At 30.8% G+C, this 17742-nt stretch overlaps 2 protein-coding genes across 2 annotated transcripts; both read right to left on the bottom strand.

Moving 5' to 3' along the window:
* Positions 1-5583: 5583 nt before the first annotated feature.
* On the bottom strand, positions 5584-9018 carry LOC125210970 (E3 ubiquitin-protein ligase RHF2A-like). The gene is made up of 9 exons (XM_048110632.2): positions 8805-9018; positions 8292-8438; positions 8169-8215; positions 7296-7358; positions 7086-7194; positions 6647-6987; positions 6439-6546; positions 5989-6330; positions 5584-5899 (listed from the first exon to the last, which is right to left on the bottom strand). The coding sequence occupies exons 1-8, from the start codon at positions 8808-8810 to the stop codon at positions 6039-6041; spliced, it is 1113 nt and encodes a 370-aa protein (XP_047966589.1). The 5' UTR covers positions 8811-9018; the 3' UTR covers positions 5584-5899; positions 5989-6038.
* A 7074-nt stretch (positions 9019-16092) lies between these two features.
* On the bottom strand, positions 16093-16866 carry LOC125216434 (uncharacterized). The gene has a single exon (XM_089067850.1). The coding sequence runs from the start codon at positions 16669-16671 to the stop codon at positions 16219-16221; it is 453 nt and encodes a 150-aa protein (XP_088923976.1). The 5' UTR covers positions 16672-16866; the 3' UTR covers positions 16093-16218.
* Positions 16867-17742: the final 876 nt, after the last annotated feature.

The following is a 17742-nucleotide window of genomic DNA, read 5'->3' as shown; positions in this document are numbered from 1 at the left end:
CTAAGTTTACTCTATTTTTATTTTATGCAAACATTATACTAATAAGTTTTTATTTTGTTAGTAAGTTAGAAATGAGCTGTGGCGAGGGTCCACACGGAGTCACATAAAGTTATAGTTATTCTAATTAAACTTTAAAAGAGTAATTTCATTTATTTTTTGCATATTACTACAATACATTATTTTATCTTTTTATATTTTAATTAGCTCATCCTACCCTTCTTCACACTGTCACACCGTCATTCGCCGTTGTCAACAAGTTTACAAGTGTTGACTCTTACTTCAATTTATCTATTTTATGATAATTATAATAATTCTTCTTCGTTTTTGAAATTTCTATTTTATTCTAGTCGTAAATATAAAAAAAAAACTAAGAGAATAGTGCATGATTTTTTCATGGAATTGAAAATGAATAAGAATTGGTATAATTAAGAGTAAACAATTGTCTTAAAATTGAAATGCTGGTGTAAGTAAAGTCAACTTGAGATTAACCTAAAATAGAAAGGTTAACGCACTAAATGACAAGGTGGCAAGTCAGTCTACCTTCACCGGCGGCTAAGCTCAGCTGATCGGCTCGGCTATGGAGCCGAGTCTCAGCAAACTCGGAAGCGGAGCTGTCACGTTGTATTTGTGTATAGTTTTTACGCCAAGGTAACTAGGTATGGAGACTTAATTATTTTGTTTCACAATCTTTCAATTTAATAATATTCTAGTACTATTATTTTTAATTAAATTTAATTATGGACAAGATATTGAAAAATACTCCCTTCGTCCCGCTTTAGCAGTCTCATTGATTTTTTTGCACTCGTTTTTTAAAAAATAAATAAATAGTTAAAGTGGAGAAATAATAAAGTAAAAAATAGAATAATATAGAGAAGAGTCTTATCTACATTATTCTCTTTTTTGTTTTATTATTTTTCCATTTTAACTATTTGTTATCATTTTTACAAAACAAGTGCAGAAAAGTCAATGGGACTGCTAAAGCGGGACAGAGGGAGTATGTTATTAATAGTATTAATTACTTGATTTTAAATAAGGTTATTTCATATTTGCCTTTAACTACATGACGTTTACTTGATTCATGAATTGGTACATAAATTCAAATTTGATATAACCGTATGAAAATACACCAACTTTTAATTTATTTTAATTTTACCCTCGAAAAATTTAGTTTTAAAGTAAGTCTTTTAAATTTTTGAGTGAACTACATATTTAGGACCTATATTTATTACGATGCACGTTTACGGTCTCTATACTTACAAAATATCATTTGCGGTCTCTATACTTATATTTATGCCCGTTTTAAGGTTCTTTTCTTTTTGACATTTTTTAAGACTAAAATACCCCCAAATGAATGAAGGGCAAATTTATACACTATTTTCTCTCCTTTTTCTTTCTTCTTCTTTTTTCCTCTTTCCCCTTTTTGTAAATGACTCGTATAATTATAAGAAAATTTGAGATGGAACATATTTGAACAAGGAAATAAGACGAATCAAATGTTCAGCTAAAAAGTTTATTTTACATTATTTTGTTAGAATTGTGAGAACCCACATAAGTCGTCGGGCGCCGCCCACTTGCTAAATACACACAACCAAAATTACCATAATTTCATCCAATCCAATTATCGCTTATTATTCCTCACTTTACAATTGATTAGATTAAGATATTCAATTGTTGAAATTCATCATTCAAATTTTTAATCTTTTATTTACGGGATCTTTAATTAAAATACTCCACATTCGAAGCATAATCACAAATAATCTAGGCGTGATGAAGGAAAACGACGTGAAAATGTAAAATTTATCATCATGTGATTAAATTGTTCAAAAAGTTTAACAGAATACAAGGAAATAAGATTAACAAATCCAGAATTTCAGTTCTAATTTTGTTATAGTCAGACGAAAAATGAAGAAGGAGTAAAAACAGAAAATAGTGTATAAATTTGCCCTTCATTCATTTGGGGGTATTTTAGTCTTAGAAAATGTCAAAAAGTAAAAAAAATCTTAAAACGTGCATAAGTACAAGTGTAGGGACTGCAAATTATATTTTGCAAGTATAGGAACCGCAAACGTACGTCATGATAAATATAGGTCCTAAATATGTATTTCAATTTAAATTTTTTGCCAATTTGATTTCAAAATATTTTATTACTGTTGCATAATCCATACATACATCTTAAATTGGCATCCAGAGGATAATGGTAATATTTCAAATCAAACCACTCAAATTAATAATATATCACTTTTATATTGGTATTATCATCAAGCAACTTACAATATTATATGGGAGAGATTTACAAAATGATTTAAGTTTTTTATATTGATTTAAGATATAACCGCCCTCTCTTAAACCCTTTTATATGAATTTTGGAAGAATTAAACTATTTCTAATTGAATAGGACCAATCTGATCTAAATTTAAAGCTTAAATATATTGGTGGATTAATCGTTTTATGTTTCAAGATCAGCTATATTATTAAATCATTTAGAATTTCAATTCATAGTTGACAACCCAGTTTGATGAAGTGGGATACTATATACTGGGGTAAATACATAATTTATACATGATGTTTCACCTTTGTTTTATATTTAAAGAAAGGAAGTTTACATAAATCATATTCCAAAAAGTTTTATTCGTGTTTCTATTTAGTACATTATTTTATTTGTGTTTAAACGGTGTTAACTCTCTCTCTATGTGAAGTATAAAATGTTTCATTATTGTTTTATATTGGTACAAAATTTTTTATAATTATTTCATATTAGTACAAAATTTTCCATCCTTGTTTTATAGTTTGTGCATCAATTACATAGTAAAAGGTTAAACACAATATAACAGAATTTACTAAATTAAAACACATATGAAACTTTTTGTATGATATATGTAAAATAATTTTTATACTAATATGAAACAAACGCATAGGGTAAACGTTTTGCATAAACTATGTTTTTAAGCCTACTAATATTAAGAAGTTTATAAGGCTTAATCCTAAATGACAAAATTAGCCCACAAAATTAATGCAAATTTACCGTAAGACTGGGAAATCGTGTAATGATGATACACACTGCACACAACACAACCAATATTTTATGCACAGACGACACAAATACACGATACACAACTGCACTACCAATTACTGTACTTAATTTCACTAAACAAGAAATTTTGAATTTAATTAAAATATCAAAACTTCAATTTTATCTCCACAAAATTGCAACTATAACACAATATCATTTTCATTGTACCAACTAACAAACACTAGAATAAATATACATACTAAATTACATAAAATAAAGTGGTTACATTTTGTACTGTTCTTGACCATGCCTACAATATTTTTATCTTTGAATAACAAAGACTACTAATATATAATTCGTAATATAAAATGTAATCTTATAATTATGGCTTTGTTTTGGTGCGTGTACATAGAGATTGGTTGGTGCGACATTCACATTTAATAAGGACTTCTCTCCTAATTGTAAGATCTTCACTCACATTAATACTTTAAATAGTTTATTTATATAATTTTTTCTCTTCATCAATTGAATTTTGTTTGTATCTAAAAGCCATTTTGGCTATAAATTAATAATGTATATTTGATTTTTGTGTCATATTATAGAATTGTTTATGGTCAATGAAAGAAAGTGGTTGTTTGGTCATTCATTTATTTTTAAATTGTTATTGATCAAATAATGCTTGTCACGGGAGAGTAATTAATCCGGAGTTTTAGACTTTAGTAGCTTAACAGTGACAAAGTCATTGAGAAATGAAATATTTATGGAAGTATATATGTTAGGATCTTAACTAAATTACTAGGAAAGATAAAAATTTTAACTTTTTTATTTTAGTACTTCTATTCCAACTTTTCATAACATATATAATATGATAGCAAATATATTTATACAATCGAAACTAAATAATCATTCTCTACAAAATATATAATCACTTCATTTTTTTATTTATCGTGTCATCATTACATCTCCAAGTCATAATCAACTATATGTTGCCTCCTCAAATTATTTTTTATTGGCATGACGACCGACAGTTTTTTGTGTTTTATTTATATAAATGTAGCCTCCTACAAACTGCTAAATTAGGTTATATTTAAAATAGATTTGTTTTTTTAATATGAGCTTAACCTTTTCAAATTATTTGTCAATTATACTTTGTTAGTTAAAAAAAGTTTTCTAGCATTTTAATTTTGATTAATATAATTATTTTCTAGAGGGACGACTCGAGAGACTTGATTGCTCAATGATGCCCTATTGCAATTAATACTACAAATACAATATAAGATTTGGTGACGAAATATGAACCACAATATAAGATTTGGTGATCAAATTTTTCATAAAAGTATAGCTCGAGGCTGTCGGTGCCGAATGGGGTTCAAATCATCTTCATTTCATATTTTGATATATAAAATTCAATTATATGTATAAAGAAACATGTACATTAATGCACATGTGGACCATCAATATAATTATTCCAATCCCATGGAGTTTAATAATAATTAGATCTTATTTTTCACGAGTTATATTGCTTGAATTATATTACAGTATAATATAAATTCACTCTCTTTATTGATTGTGTAGGGAATATGTTGTTTTTTCTTGATATTAGTAAAACTTTTTAATTTGAGTAATAAAGTAAATATAGTTAGTAATGTGGCTTGATTATTTAATCTAAGATCATTCAAATAAAAATTTAAAAGAAAGTTTGAAATAGTAAAAGCTAAAATTAGTCAAGTGCTTTTCACTAAGCATTTGGACTTATAATTTTGATGGCATTTCCATTTGAATTCAAAGAATGTTGGACTCCAAACTTATGAACTGAAGTATTTTGAAAGTTGGAATTGAATGCCATATTAATACACTTTTTTAAAAGTATTTTTCTGGAATTTTCTTTATGTTCTCATTTGAAATTGAAATCCATCAGCCAAATCCTCTCAAATCAAATTAATTCTCAATTTGAATACAACTTGAATTTTCTTTCATTTGTGAGAGTTGGTGAGCTTGTTTTAATAAAAATCATTCAAATTCAATTGTGATGATAAAAGAATTTTTTTTCCAAAAAAAATCATAACTACTTATAAGTTATAAATACAATTTAAATAAATAATTATGTTTAGTAAAAGCTTAATTTGCTCTTCCCTTCTTGTTGGTTCGTTCTTTGTTGTGTCATCCGTTCTACTGATGTCTTAGTTCGATCTTCAAGAACGCTTAAACTTCATTTTTTTTATATAAAAAAGAAAAGTTTAATTTAAAAGCCATCAATAGATATTTATGCATGTGAATGGATCTACTTTGTACTACCTCTATAGGCCCAACCCACACAAATAGACCCACTTAGTACGGAAAGGAGCCCAAGATCATAAAACATGTTCCATAATCAACTTTATATTACACATATCATTTCCAAATATTCAGTTTTAATCTATTCATTTACTAATTCATTATGGTACTGGGACATGATAAATAAATACAAATAGTGCTTTCATTTTTTTTATGAAATACCACCAACCGACAAATAGTGTTTTCACTAATTCTGGTATAGAGGAAAAACACAGGCTCACAAGTCGAGACTAATCATATATGACAACGTCCCGAGATTATAATCGAGCTCCATCTATCCAATTGAACAACATTTATAACACTTACATAGATAGGGTGAGTGTTGCAAGTTCCATGCATCAATTCAAATGGAGAAATAAGAAAGCAAAGCATCCACTACACTATCTCTGCCAAAATCTCTCTCCCAAACTCACATTGCAACATTTATGTTCAGATAAAGATTTTATGGTAAACAAAGCTTAACAAGTTGCTTTCCTTTCCTGTTTCTGTTTGTGGATCGAACAATGAGTACCATTCACCATCTCATCCTCGGCATGTCATATTTGGATCATATACCTGGATTGCCAAGGAAAAGAACGATAATCGAAAAAAGTAACCAAATATCAAAAGATAAAGATTACTCATCTGGCAACTCAACAACTCACCTTCAAAGATGAAATGCTGAGGATGGACGCCCCTTAGCAATATTATAAACTTAACTTGATACTGAACTTGCAGCAACGGAAGCAGAGTTTTTTCCATTCAACGACGTTTCACTGGGAGTATCCCTACTGTTGTTGCTTGGTCCAGCGCCCGAAGAACTTTCTGCACTATTTATTTCTGGCACGTGACTATCATCATCTCTACTTTCGAGACGTTCCATCATGCGGGATACAGTAGCATTCACCTCCTTCCTGACTTCCGAACCAATATCTGCCATGGAGGAGCTACGAGAAAACAGCTTCTCTTTCCATTCCTTTGTACTATTTGAAATGGACTCCTTGTATCTAAAAATAATTGAATTGACAACACTCAGAACTCAGAAGGCTTAAACCATAAATAACTAAGCACAAGAAGAAGATTAAATAATGATTAAAATTAAAACCAACTCATACTTCATTGACATAGAACTGAATCGAGACTTCCAGGAATTTGAAATGGATGGTGACTCAGATGGTCCAGCTCTGTCTTGATTTGGCAAGGACGACTGGCTTGCATAGTTACTAAGTGGACATACATAAACTGAGTTGAAAGTTGATATAAAAAATCATTTGGAATGATCGCCATATAATAGATAGAAACCATTTATAGTAGTAGTAGTACCTATTATCATTTGATGATCCTGGGGAAGAGGTTGGCACCACTAAAGGTCTGGATAATACAGCCGAATTTTGATTGCTTCCTATGTTATTTATGGATGCAACTGATACTGATGGGTTAGTTTCAGGTGCTGCAATTGGCTCAGTTCCTTCTCCACCAGAACCAGCAGAAGACCCAGGAGGATGACCTGAGTATACAACAAACTGTGGACGGGCATGAGCAGAAGAACGGCTCCTTGAGCCATCCCTCCGAGAAACTCGGTGAGTTCTACCAATTGCAGCAGCAGCTGCCAAATGTTGGATAATCCGCTCCTGAAGTTCAGCATCATTAATTCCAGCTGGTAACTGCATTTGGCCAGAAGAGTTGTGAAACACTAACACAACATTAAATAGCAGGGGTACTGGAGTAATTTTCAAAGTTAACACAAATATTGATAGCGTACATGCTGCAATTCAAAATCTCCGAGAGTAGGATGACGAAATATTCTTGTATTCCTTGACGGAGTGAGCCTAAAACTTCTTTCACGTTCTACAGCCTCAAGTAATTCTTGACTGCCATAAAATAGAAGGTACATCAACCCAAATCAAGAAACAACAGAACTGAACAAGAGGATTGAATTTAAACCAATAGAAGGTAAACTTCAGAAACATACTTTGCAGGATCCTTCAGACTAACACTTTGCCAGCACATTGGACAATTGGAGCTTCTTTGGCACCTACTCCACCAATAGAAGGAAGGATGAGTGTATATTTCAGTCTTCCTCAAACACTACCAAAATAACTTTATCACCAGGCTTCCTAACTTTTGGCCTCACCATACTTTGTTTTAGTTTAGATTATACAAGATTTAGCTAACAAAAACGTACAAACTAATTAGACCCATAGAATTGCAAGTACATAACAGCATTTTCAACTGTTGTAAAATTATTGTTGAGCTTGAAGCTAAATTTAAAATTAAATGAAATATAGAATGGAAACCATTGTTGGATGATAGTCAATCAGCTCTGGTAGAGTATAATTACTGGTAATGAAAGACTACGACTAGAAAATTTGCGAACCAGATCAGCAAGTTCAGTACTCATTTGCTACCCCTGTGTGATTGGGATGGGTTTCAGATACAACAAAGACAGCAATTGAGGCAGTGTCTCATAATGAATTACCTAAGAGCTTCTAAAATCTATCTAGACCATCTTCTACCTGCTATAATAACTTTTTCTCTTAAGTTCTCAACAAACAGAGGATGTAGGTTAGTGCCAAAATTAACATACAAACATTTTGGTACTACCACCAAATCGAAGTAAGGGCCACAGCATTGGTAGTCATAAGTGTTAGTTATAACTTATAAGTACAATAGACTTAGGCAGTCTATATAAAGTTATTAGTATAATTCATTTTGACATCTTAAGTGAAACATGAAATACCAAATAAACGATGTTACGTTGAGCATGAAGTAGCAACTAGAACTAGAACAATCCTAAAGATTGAGACAAAGCATGAGCTGCAAATTCAAACGGAGTGATACATACCATTCAAGAATGCACTGAAGATGGAACTCATGCTTGCAACTTGTCACCTGCATAAGATTATCAAACAGATTCACAAATAGCAACAACGGATATGCAAATGTGAATACCACATCAACACTATACCGTCATAGGATCACTATCGGTAAACCCATCGAGGCATATGCTACAAGCATCATCACAAGACTCCTGTATCCCTCCCTCGACAAAAGCCGCAGCTGAGGTCATGTGAGCCTCCGCCTTCTTAGCCTCATCCATCCCCGAAACTTTACCCTAAAAACACAAACAAATCAGAGAGCAAAATGCATTGGAGTCGATTCATTTATCACATCACTAACAATAGACCGTTTTTTCCTTCATAACTAAAACACACGCACAAATGTTAGGGCATATCCTCCATACCTATCCCCAAAAAAACAATCAATAATCAGGCAACAATCGAATTATGTGATTGCATCAGAGGCGTGACCAAAATTCAATGAATTAACAATGAAACGTATCATAAATCATGAAAAACTAGCCGAAATTCTTCAACAACCACTGTAATTGGATGATCGAGCATCATACATTCACTATCCGATCGTACAAATACGCGCACTATCAATTTTCCCAAAATAATCGAGCAAATTAATCATTTACCTCCATAATATAGAGAAATTTTCCAGAAACAAAAAAGAGAAGAATCAACAGACGGTTGTCAAAAACAGGAGAACAATCTCATAAAATTCCGCAAAAGTTGAAAGCAGATTTCCCTCCAAATATGAAAATTAACGCAGAGGTCATTCAGGGAAACCTCGAGAGACAAAGGAGGAGAGAGAAACAGAGAGATGTGACGAAATCGTGTATTAATGAATAAATTAGTAAATTATTAATTGCAGACAAGGGAAAATGGTTATTAAATTAAATAAAATTAAATGTGAAGTATTAATGGTGGGTTTGGATTTGGTGCCAAATTCAATAATTCAATTGAAACTTTAGTCTAAAACGTTTGATTAGTGATAAAATATTTATAATAATCAATGGGATATTCGATAACAATGGATGACTCTTTTTTTTTTTTTGGTCTTATTTTAGGTATTCTGTATCCAATAAAATAAATGATTTTGATATATTGTATTACTAGAATAATTTTTTCTTTTATGATTCATTCTATAAAGTGTTATACTAACTAGCAATGCATATTCACTTCAGCCCAACTCAAATGGGCCAATGAATATGGAAATACATCGCCCAATTCTAAAAATAATTTGTCACAACAATATACGAATATCTCTATTTTTTATTAGGGACAAATGCGAAAATCCAGATTATGAAAAACAAATCTTACTAAGGCGAGGAATCACCATACCCATATCTTCGTATATCAATATTATTCAATTTCTTCAACTCCATCTAACCAAAACGAATGCTTCAAATCCAATAATTTATTGTTTTCATCGATATGATTCAATTTTCTCCAATAAATCATTGTTTTCTTTAATCATGAAACCTCAACTTCGATAACTCACCATTTCTTCTAGTGATTGATTAGTTTCAAGATACGTGATTTCATGGCATGGCATGGGTCAAGACATCAATCTACAAACAATTTTCTAAAAATGTTAGTAATAATTTAGAAAATTGATTCAATCGGTCAATGATTCACGACCGAACCAAATAATATTTCTTGTTCGAAGCTGGTCATTTATCCACTGGCTTTATAATCTACAAATATATAAAAAGGGAGTTTTAGGAATAATTACATGAATGCCATTATTAATATAAAAATATTTTTTTAATATATTTACTACTATATTATTAAATTTTAATACGTGTTATGTAACCTAAATGATTAACTACCCACTAATGACATTCATTGCCACTTACCCACTAAGCTATTGAATTATGTTACTGCTGCTGCCGGAAGTATTTAAAAGAGTTCTTAGTTTAGATTGGAGGGGCTAATCATGGGTCTTGAGCGATGTAGAGGTTGAAAAAAGGTTCGGCGGTGACGGAATTGGAGATGGATGGACTGAGAGCGAGGAATGATTTCATTCTAGAAACATCAAACATTTGATTGTGTTGTTTGATGTTTAAGTTATAAGCACAAATGTCTTGACAAGTTCACTAGGAATGGAGTGCCGTGCATTGCGGCCTGCCTCCTTTACTGGTAAAATCCCAACTTCATAGCTCTGAGTTTGTGCTTATAACTTACTGTTGCTGTTACAATATTTTTGTTTCTTTTTGCTAACATAGAATTTGCTATCTGAGATTATCAGAACTCATATGCAAACTCAAAGCTTTCACCTCTTCCTCATGAACTTGCTGACTACAATCGTGGGGCTACAGTTGATATTCCTCTTGGTGGTTCCATGGTATACCAATATGAGTGTTTGATACAATCTTTTTAATTTTTAAAGAATTTATAAGGAGATGCTGATTGAGGCTTTCTTTACCCTTCTGTAAACCTCTGTAGGAATTAAAAAAGAGAGAACATGAACTTCAAGCTAGAGAGGCTGGACTGAAGAAAAAAGAATTGGTGAACTCTACTAAAGTTGTTACCTCTCAGTTTAATTAAAGTTGATATTGTGAATGCCCATCTTTGATTACATCCATCACTCTTTAGTTTTACAAAGGAAAAGCTGCTTTTAAAGAAAAATAACAAAAATGTCACTATGAATAATTTATTAAATTCAACAAAATAAAACAGTTTTTAATTCATGTAATAATTGATGGAAGTGAATTATAGGAGTTTTATTTGGAGTAGTGGCTATTGATTACAATTGGAAGTGGACCAATGGATGTTTTATTTTAGTGGGAGTAGTGGCTCTTAATTAGTCTTGGAATGTGGTTTACAAAGATTTAAATGTAAAATTATTAATATGCAAATCCAATATACTAACAAATACACGAATAATATTATAGTGGAATAATAAATTAAATATAAAATTTCATCAAAATTTTATCGCAACAAATTGGTGAAACATGTGATGGGATTGAGAAATGTATAAATGTGGCGACTTAATTACCTACTTTTATAACTTATGAGATGAACCAAAAATCAATTAAGATTATGATTTAATTGACTAATCATAAAATAGATATAAATAATTTAATTAAAACTATCATAATGTTAATAATAATGTGTATGTATATTTTTGCCCAAATCACCAATCAATATATTTGTGTGTTATTTTTTTTATTTGATTTTTTGTTTTTTAATAATTAATTTTTACTTTATATATTTATGATTTCAGATTTCATATAATAATATTTTTATGAATTAATAAAATAAGTTTAAATAAAAGAAAATGGATCGTGCATCGCACATGGGTGATAGTAGTTATAATAATCACGTACTATCATTCATAAATTTTAAAGTCACACTAAAAATGTTTAATATGTTAGTATTAATTAATAACAAAATAATAATAAATCATTAATTATTAGTATAATAAAGGTTATCATTATAGTTATTATTATTAAAATTATAATTCAGTATGAGTCGTTACATTTTTCTCTGTTCGTATGAAAACAATGTGTTCAGTGTCCTACCTTAATAATTAAACAAGATACTAGTTATTTTGATTTGAGAATTGTAATTTTCACTACAATCTTGACTAGTGAGTGTAAAATTTCCACTACCGAGGGGGCCAACATAAATGATCTGTCCAACTTCAAAACCGAATTAAATAGAATATATAATCCCTTAAAATGATGGTATGAATATTGCATACATTGTGATCAACTTTTGGTCCATGTCCAATGTCGCAAAATCATAGACTACTGCCTACTAAAGTTATCCATTTTCTCTCATGGAGTATCTAACATTACAAGAAGAAACAAACAAAAGTTTAAAACTGCATAATAATATCCTAGAATAAGGTCAATACCTAGTGGCTAGTGGATAATAATATACTTGGCGTCTAATTAGGTCATCCACGCGATTTCAACCTTGGGAGTGCTTAGTCCCTGAGATGGTTGCTTGAACTGATTTTTTTAATTTTCTTTTATAAATACTACATGCACCTTTTGTAAGATCCACATGTACTTGAAACGAGATCCAAATGGCGGGGAACCAGATCAACCTCATATAAGATTGGTAATGGGGCGTTGATTCGAACCTATAACAACACAATTTACAAGAACACGATGACGACCCTCATGAGTTACCGATGAACTAGTGGGAAAAAAATTAGGGATTTCACATAGGTAATTTATGAATTTCACTTTTGTATCACTACTACTCCTTCTATCTTATTAAAAATGAAACATTTTTTGTAAGAGTATCCCATTAAAAACGAACCGTTTTTTAAAATAAAATAAAAAAAATATCTAATTTTTCCAATCTCTTTATCTTTTCATTAACTCACAAAATAACAGTATATAAAATCTTGTATCGAAAAACAAATGTTCCATATTTAATGAGACGAAGGAAGTATAATTAAGGGATCGATTTCTCTTTTAATCTTAATACGGATCACCGTGATACACCCATCGATTCTTGAACAAACTGTGACACCTTCAGTTATTAAGATTACAAAACAAGAAGTACTTTGGATTTGAAAACATAACAGAAAAAATAGAAAAAGGATTGATTGTTGATTGGATTATAGCGTAAAGATGGCATTGGTGCGTCATGTCGATGTCCTTTGTATTGGTGACCATGTGATTATTTGTCAGCTGAGAGATAGACACTCAGTACAGTAGAACCCACCGCAAAAGATCCCACTTTCTCTCTTCCATCCACCTGACCTTTTTCCTCTTCATTTTCCACAAATTTAATAAATACAACTTCTTTTTATACGCAACTTGTGCTATGCACGTGACATTTCAAATAACTTCAAATAACGAATACAAAATATAATAAATATATAGACTATATAAATTCTACTCAATATGAAGATTTAAAAAAATAAAAATATATTTATCTTGTCTAACTCTAAATGAAGAATTTACTATTCCCTAATGAATGAAATATCTATATAATTTTAATTTATAATTTAAATGGAGTAAAAACAATAAAAATTAATGACAAAAAGAAGATGTGTAACTATGTTCAAAGAATATGACTTAATTAGAATAAGATATACAAATAAAGAAAATATGTTTGAGTAAAAATATTTATTGATAGTGCTATGGTAGTTATTAATCCAAATAAAAGTTAAATTAAATTTAATAGCTTAATCAAAAAAAATTAATGGAAAATTTTCTGGAATATCAAACATATCCACATTAAATATATGAATAATTTAAATCATAAAAATTTAAAACTTCTTTGAGAAGTCAAGTTAAAAAAATTGTATTATCTAACAATCACACTTTAGTTGATTATTTTTTTCTTCTGTTTAACTTCAGACCATAGCATAACTTGATATATATGGCCAAAGACTATATGAATTTTTAATATTAGAAAGAATAAATTTCTTACTTCTTGCCACATATAGGTATAAAAAGTAAATTATCACTTAAAATAAAGATAATATTTTATGCATCTTGGATGTATTGAATAATGTGATAATTTACAGTACTATTTATATTAAGAAGTTATACAAACTTAATAAGTTATATTTAATTTTATACAAACTTAATAAGTTATATTTAATTTTAAATATATATAATTTCATCTTCTTCCATAATTATGTACACAAAATTTAAATATAAATATATTTACATACTATATAGGTAATATTAAATATAAATAATAAATTTAGTTTTAATATTGTATACGATAATTTTTAATATCTAAAGGATTATAAAAAAATTTAATGAATCAGTTATTGAATTAAAACAAATTTAATTTTAAAAATACATACTATTATAATTGTTTCAAATCTTGATTGGGAAGGTATCATGTAATTGGACCAATTTTCTATCTAATGGTTGTCATTTATCAAAATGAATAAACAAAATAGCTTTATATTTTCCCTCCAAAAATGGCAATATTGACTTTCTATCCAACTCTCCCTTTTAGTAGTATAGATTAATGACGAAATTTCATGATTTGTTCGATAAATGATTTCACTTCTCTTATTTTTTACTCCCTCCGTCCCATTAAAGATGACCACCTTTTTTTTTGTTTGTCCCAATCAAGATGGTCATTTTTCATTTTTGGAAATCACCCCCTCTCTCATCTCTCCTCATTAAATTATTCAACTACATTTTTCCTCTCTACTTTATTCCACCTAATAACACTTCCTAAAATCCCTTGCCACTCAAGAATGTGACCATCTTGAGTGGGACGGAGGGAGTACATGAAATACGACATATCTTAATTTTGAGGGGCATTATCATATGAGTATAAACTAAACAACAAATCTATGTGACCAAATTTTGTCCAACCAAAAACTAGTTTATTTTTTTCAGAAAAAGGTTTATTTATGCATTTAATTAAAATATATGGATGCATATATAGTATATGAAAAGTGCATTATATTGTGGTCATATATTTATAATTTGTGTATAATTTTTTTACTTTTTTGGAACCATAAATATAATTAGTGCATTCTTTAATTCAAATTTTAAAAACAATAGAAAGGAAATTCAAATATAAATAAAAAATGAGGTTAAAGGCTAATAAGTCTTTTTAACTTGTCCACTCACCACATTTATTATTTTAATGTATAATTAATACATCAAATTATTAATATGACTTATTTTGATTGTATAAAATTTGGTTATTTATTATCACTCTAAACTAAATGCAATATGCTCTAATATAATTTTTTTAGTAAAACCCTAATTTTTTTCTTGCTACTCTCAATTGGGTGTCCCTTTAAGAGAAAAAAATTAAAGTAAAATACAAACCTACAAATCGTCGCGGTTGTGGGAAAAACGTAGCAGTAAGTTTTTATTATACAAAATCTAAAAATAATTCCGTTTAATGTCTACTTGTTTCTTTTTTCGCAGATTGAGAAGGACATCCATGACATTTTCCGGCCGACATTAAGGAAAAATAGACCATTTAGGCCATTCGGGGTTCTCTAAATCTGCCGGTTCTCCACAATTTATGAACCGAATCGATTATACGTCTTTAACCCGAGTCCAACCAATTTAGTTACGTGTCCAATCATTTACAACCGCAGAAAGAGAGGAAAGAGGAGAGAAAAGTTTATGCAATTAGTATGATTGAATACACAACACGTCCAATATATTTAGATAATTGAACTTATATTGGGAGTATGTTGATCAAAAGAAATACGAAGTACTAGTTGAAAATAAAATTTGATGACAAAATTTTGGCATCAAAGTATGGATTGGAACTACTCAATATTTGATGGTGACCATGCATTTGTTTGTGGCCCCTAAACTTCAGCTTGTCAGTCGCTTTCTCTTCTTCGTCGTCTTGCTAGTTTTATAGCAAGTCTCTATTTTTTCTTCTTACTTTTTCAAATGATATATTGATCACTTATAAGGGTTAATTAGGTTTAAAGATATGAGTTTTATGTTGAATGCAAACACAAATGCTATTTTAATCTGCAATATTGGTAACATCACACTCAACTTTAACCTGGTTGTTAATTTTTCAATTTCAAACAAATTCTTGTCATTTGAGTTTTATATTAATTAAGCTGCACTTAATTATACACTCACTCTGACTTAATTTGGTGATGCTAGTTTATTTAGAGATTTACTATAATGATATTTCTCGTTTTAAGTATGTTTTGTCATTATTGCTTGACGACAGAGTTGATATAAATATTTTTATTTTGGTATTTGACTTGATCATTCCAGCTCGTTAGTTTGTAGTATATAGAATTATAATAATGAAAATTCTTGTTTTTTAGTATGTTTTGTAATTATTGCTTGATGACAGTGTTACCCAACACATAAAACATTAGAAAATTGGATACACAATAAACAAAAACAACTTAATTACCACACATGATAAAACTGATCAACTAACAAAATTAGATTAAAAAAAAACGAAACAAAGGCAAATTATAGATGCATATCTCAATTAAGTTGGGATCCATTTTATTTCATAGTAACACACGTATCCCACATTATATATGTCGCATAAATAAAATAGAACCGATGTTGCAAGACCACCGTTCCGAGCACTAGGCAGAAATCACATTCTGACAGACGAGCTCCGCCAGAATCCTCCAGCATAAAACCGAGCGAACATCTCCTTATCGAGCTCGATCACCTCCATGCTCTCGGGCCCCGACTCGAACAAGTCAGGGGCTGGGACGGGGACGGGCCGAATCTCAAAGTCCTTCTCGTCGCACGTGCACTTGGCCGCCGCCGCCGGCCGCAGCCCCATCTTCACGAGCCTGCGCCGGCGCAGCGCCTTGCGGCAGAGCCCCGCGGGCACCTTGCACACGGCGAGCACGAGGAGGTTGACGAGGCCGCAGGGGCAGCAGCAGCACACCGCCGCGCACTCCGCCGTGGTGCCGCCCACGACCTCCGCCAGACGCGCCGTCAGCCGGTCCTGCGGCGCGTAGGCCTCCAGGAGCGGCTGACGCCGCGCCACCAACGATGACGAGGGGCGCAGAGCGATCTGCTTCTGCTGCCTCGTCATCGTTGGGGAGGACACCTAATTAACCTGCGGGGTTAAACCATTATTTAAATAGTTTTTTTCGCGAGAGTCTTGTGTCAGACGGTCTGATAATAGGATGGTTTTGAAATGGTGTGACACAGATTTTTATGATGAGAAATAAAAATACTACCTGGGAATAGTGAGAGGAGAGAGATGAATGGAAATGAGAGTGGTTGAGAACTGAGATTCTTATAGAAATAATTATTGAAGGTGAGGTTCTCCTGTTGCTTACCATCAATTTTCTTTCTACTTTTTTGGATTATAATTGACCAGATATATATATGAAGATGATATTATTAGTATATTACTTTTTGTGATAAAGCTTTTGTCCGCAGGATAATACACATGCATATATAAAAAAGCTACAAATTGGTTACTAAACCATAAAAAGTTAAATCCCCAAATGCAGTGACAATTTACATATTGTGAAGTTTATTAGTTGTTCAAATACTTATAAGTTGAGAAGGTAAACAATATAAGAAAATAGAAATAAATGGACAAAATATGTAGGAGAGATGCTTGGGGTTGGATTCATGTGAAAAATAGAGGACTTGTGATTGGACAATTGAATGAATCGGCTCGTGACAATCATAATAGCTATTTGGTGGTTACAATTCGACAAGGTAAAAAATTTCATCTAAATAATGAGGAAGTGGATCTTTTTACCATGCTTTGATACTATAGAATTAAGTTTAATTCGTGTTTGAAAGAGCATATATTAAATCCCGTCGGATTTTTTAAAAATACTCCATATATTGGTACTTCATTTTATATTTATTCTTTATTAATCAATCCGTTCCATAGTAATATAGTAATTTCTTTTTTTTAGTAAAAGTCAACACATTTTTCCATACCTACTTTATTCTCTCTTACCTTTTTCTCTCTTCATCTCTCTACTTTTTTTATTTTCCACTTTATTCTCTCTTCACTTAACTCATCTAACATAACTTTTCTTAATCTCCGTACCAAAAAAAATACCTCTATTACTATAGAACGGAGGGAGTATGAAAATCATTTTTTAATGTATCATGTTCATAATTATTTATCTAGTTA

The sequence above is a fragment of the Salvia hispanica genome, chromosome 3 (assembly GCF_029641045.1).
Source record: "Salvia hispanica isolate PSC_SH4W2 chromosome 3, Shi_PSC_v1, whole genome shotgun sequence".
Classification (NCBI taxonomy): Eukaryota; Viridiplantae; Streptophyta; class Magnoliopsida; order Lamiales; family Lamiaceae; genus Salvia; species Salvia hispanica.
Note: the sequence above shows the minus strand (reverse complement) of the source record. Positions and strands in the feature narration are given on the sequence as shown.

Excerpts from the sequence above, each read along its gene's own strand:
- LOC125210970 (XM_048110632.2), bottom strand. Across the intron at positions 7,195-7,295 it reads AGTCTGAAGGATCCTGCAAA|TCAAGAATTACTTGAGGCTG; the intron begins GTATGTTTCTGA and ends ATTTTATGGCAG. Across the intron at positions 6,988-7,085 it reads GAGATTTTGAATTGCAGCAT|TTACCAGCTGGAATTAATGA; the intron begins GTACGCTATCAA and ends GGCCAAATGCAG.
- LOC125216434 (XM_089067850.1), bottom strand. The coding sequence starts at position 16,671 with ATGACGAGGCAGCAGAAGCAGATCGCTCTGCGCCCCTCGTCATCGTTG.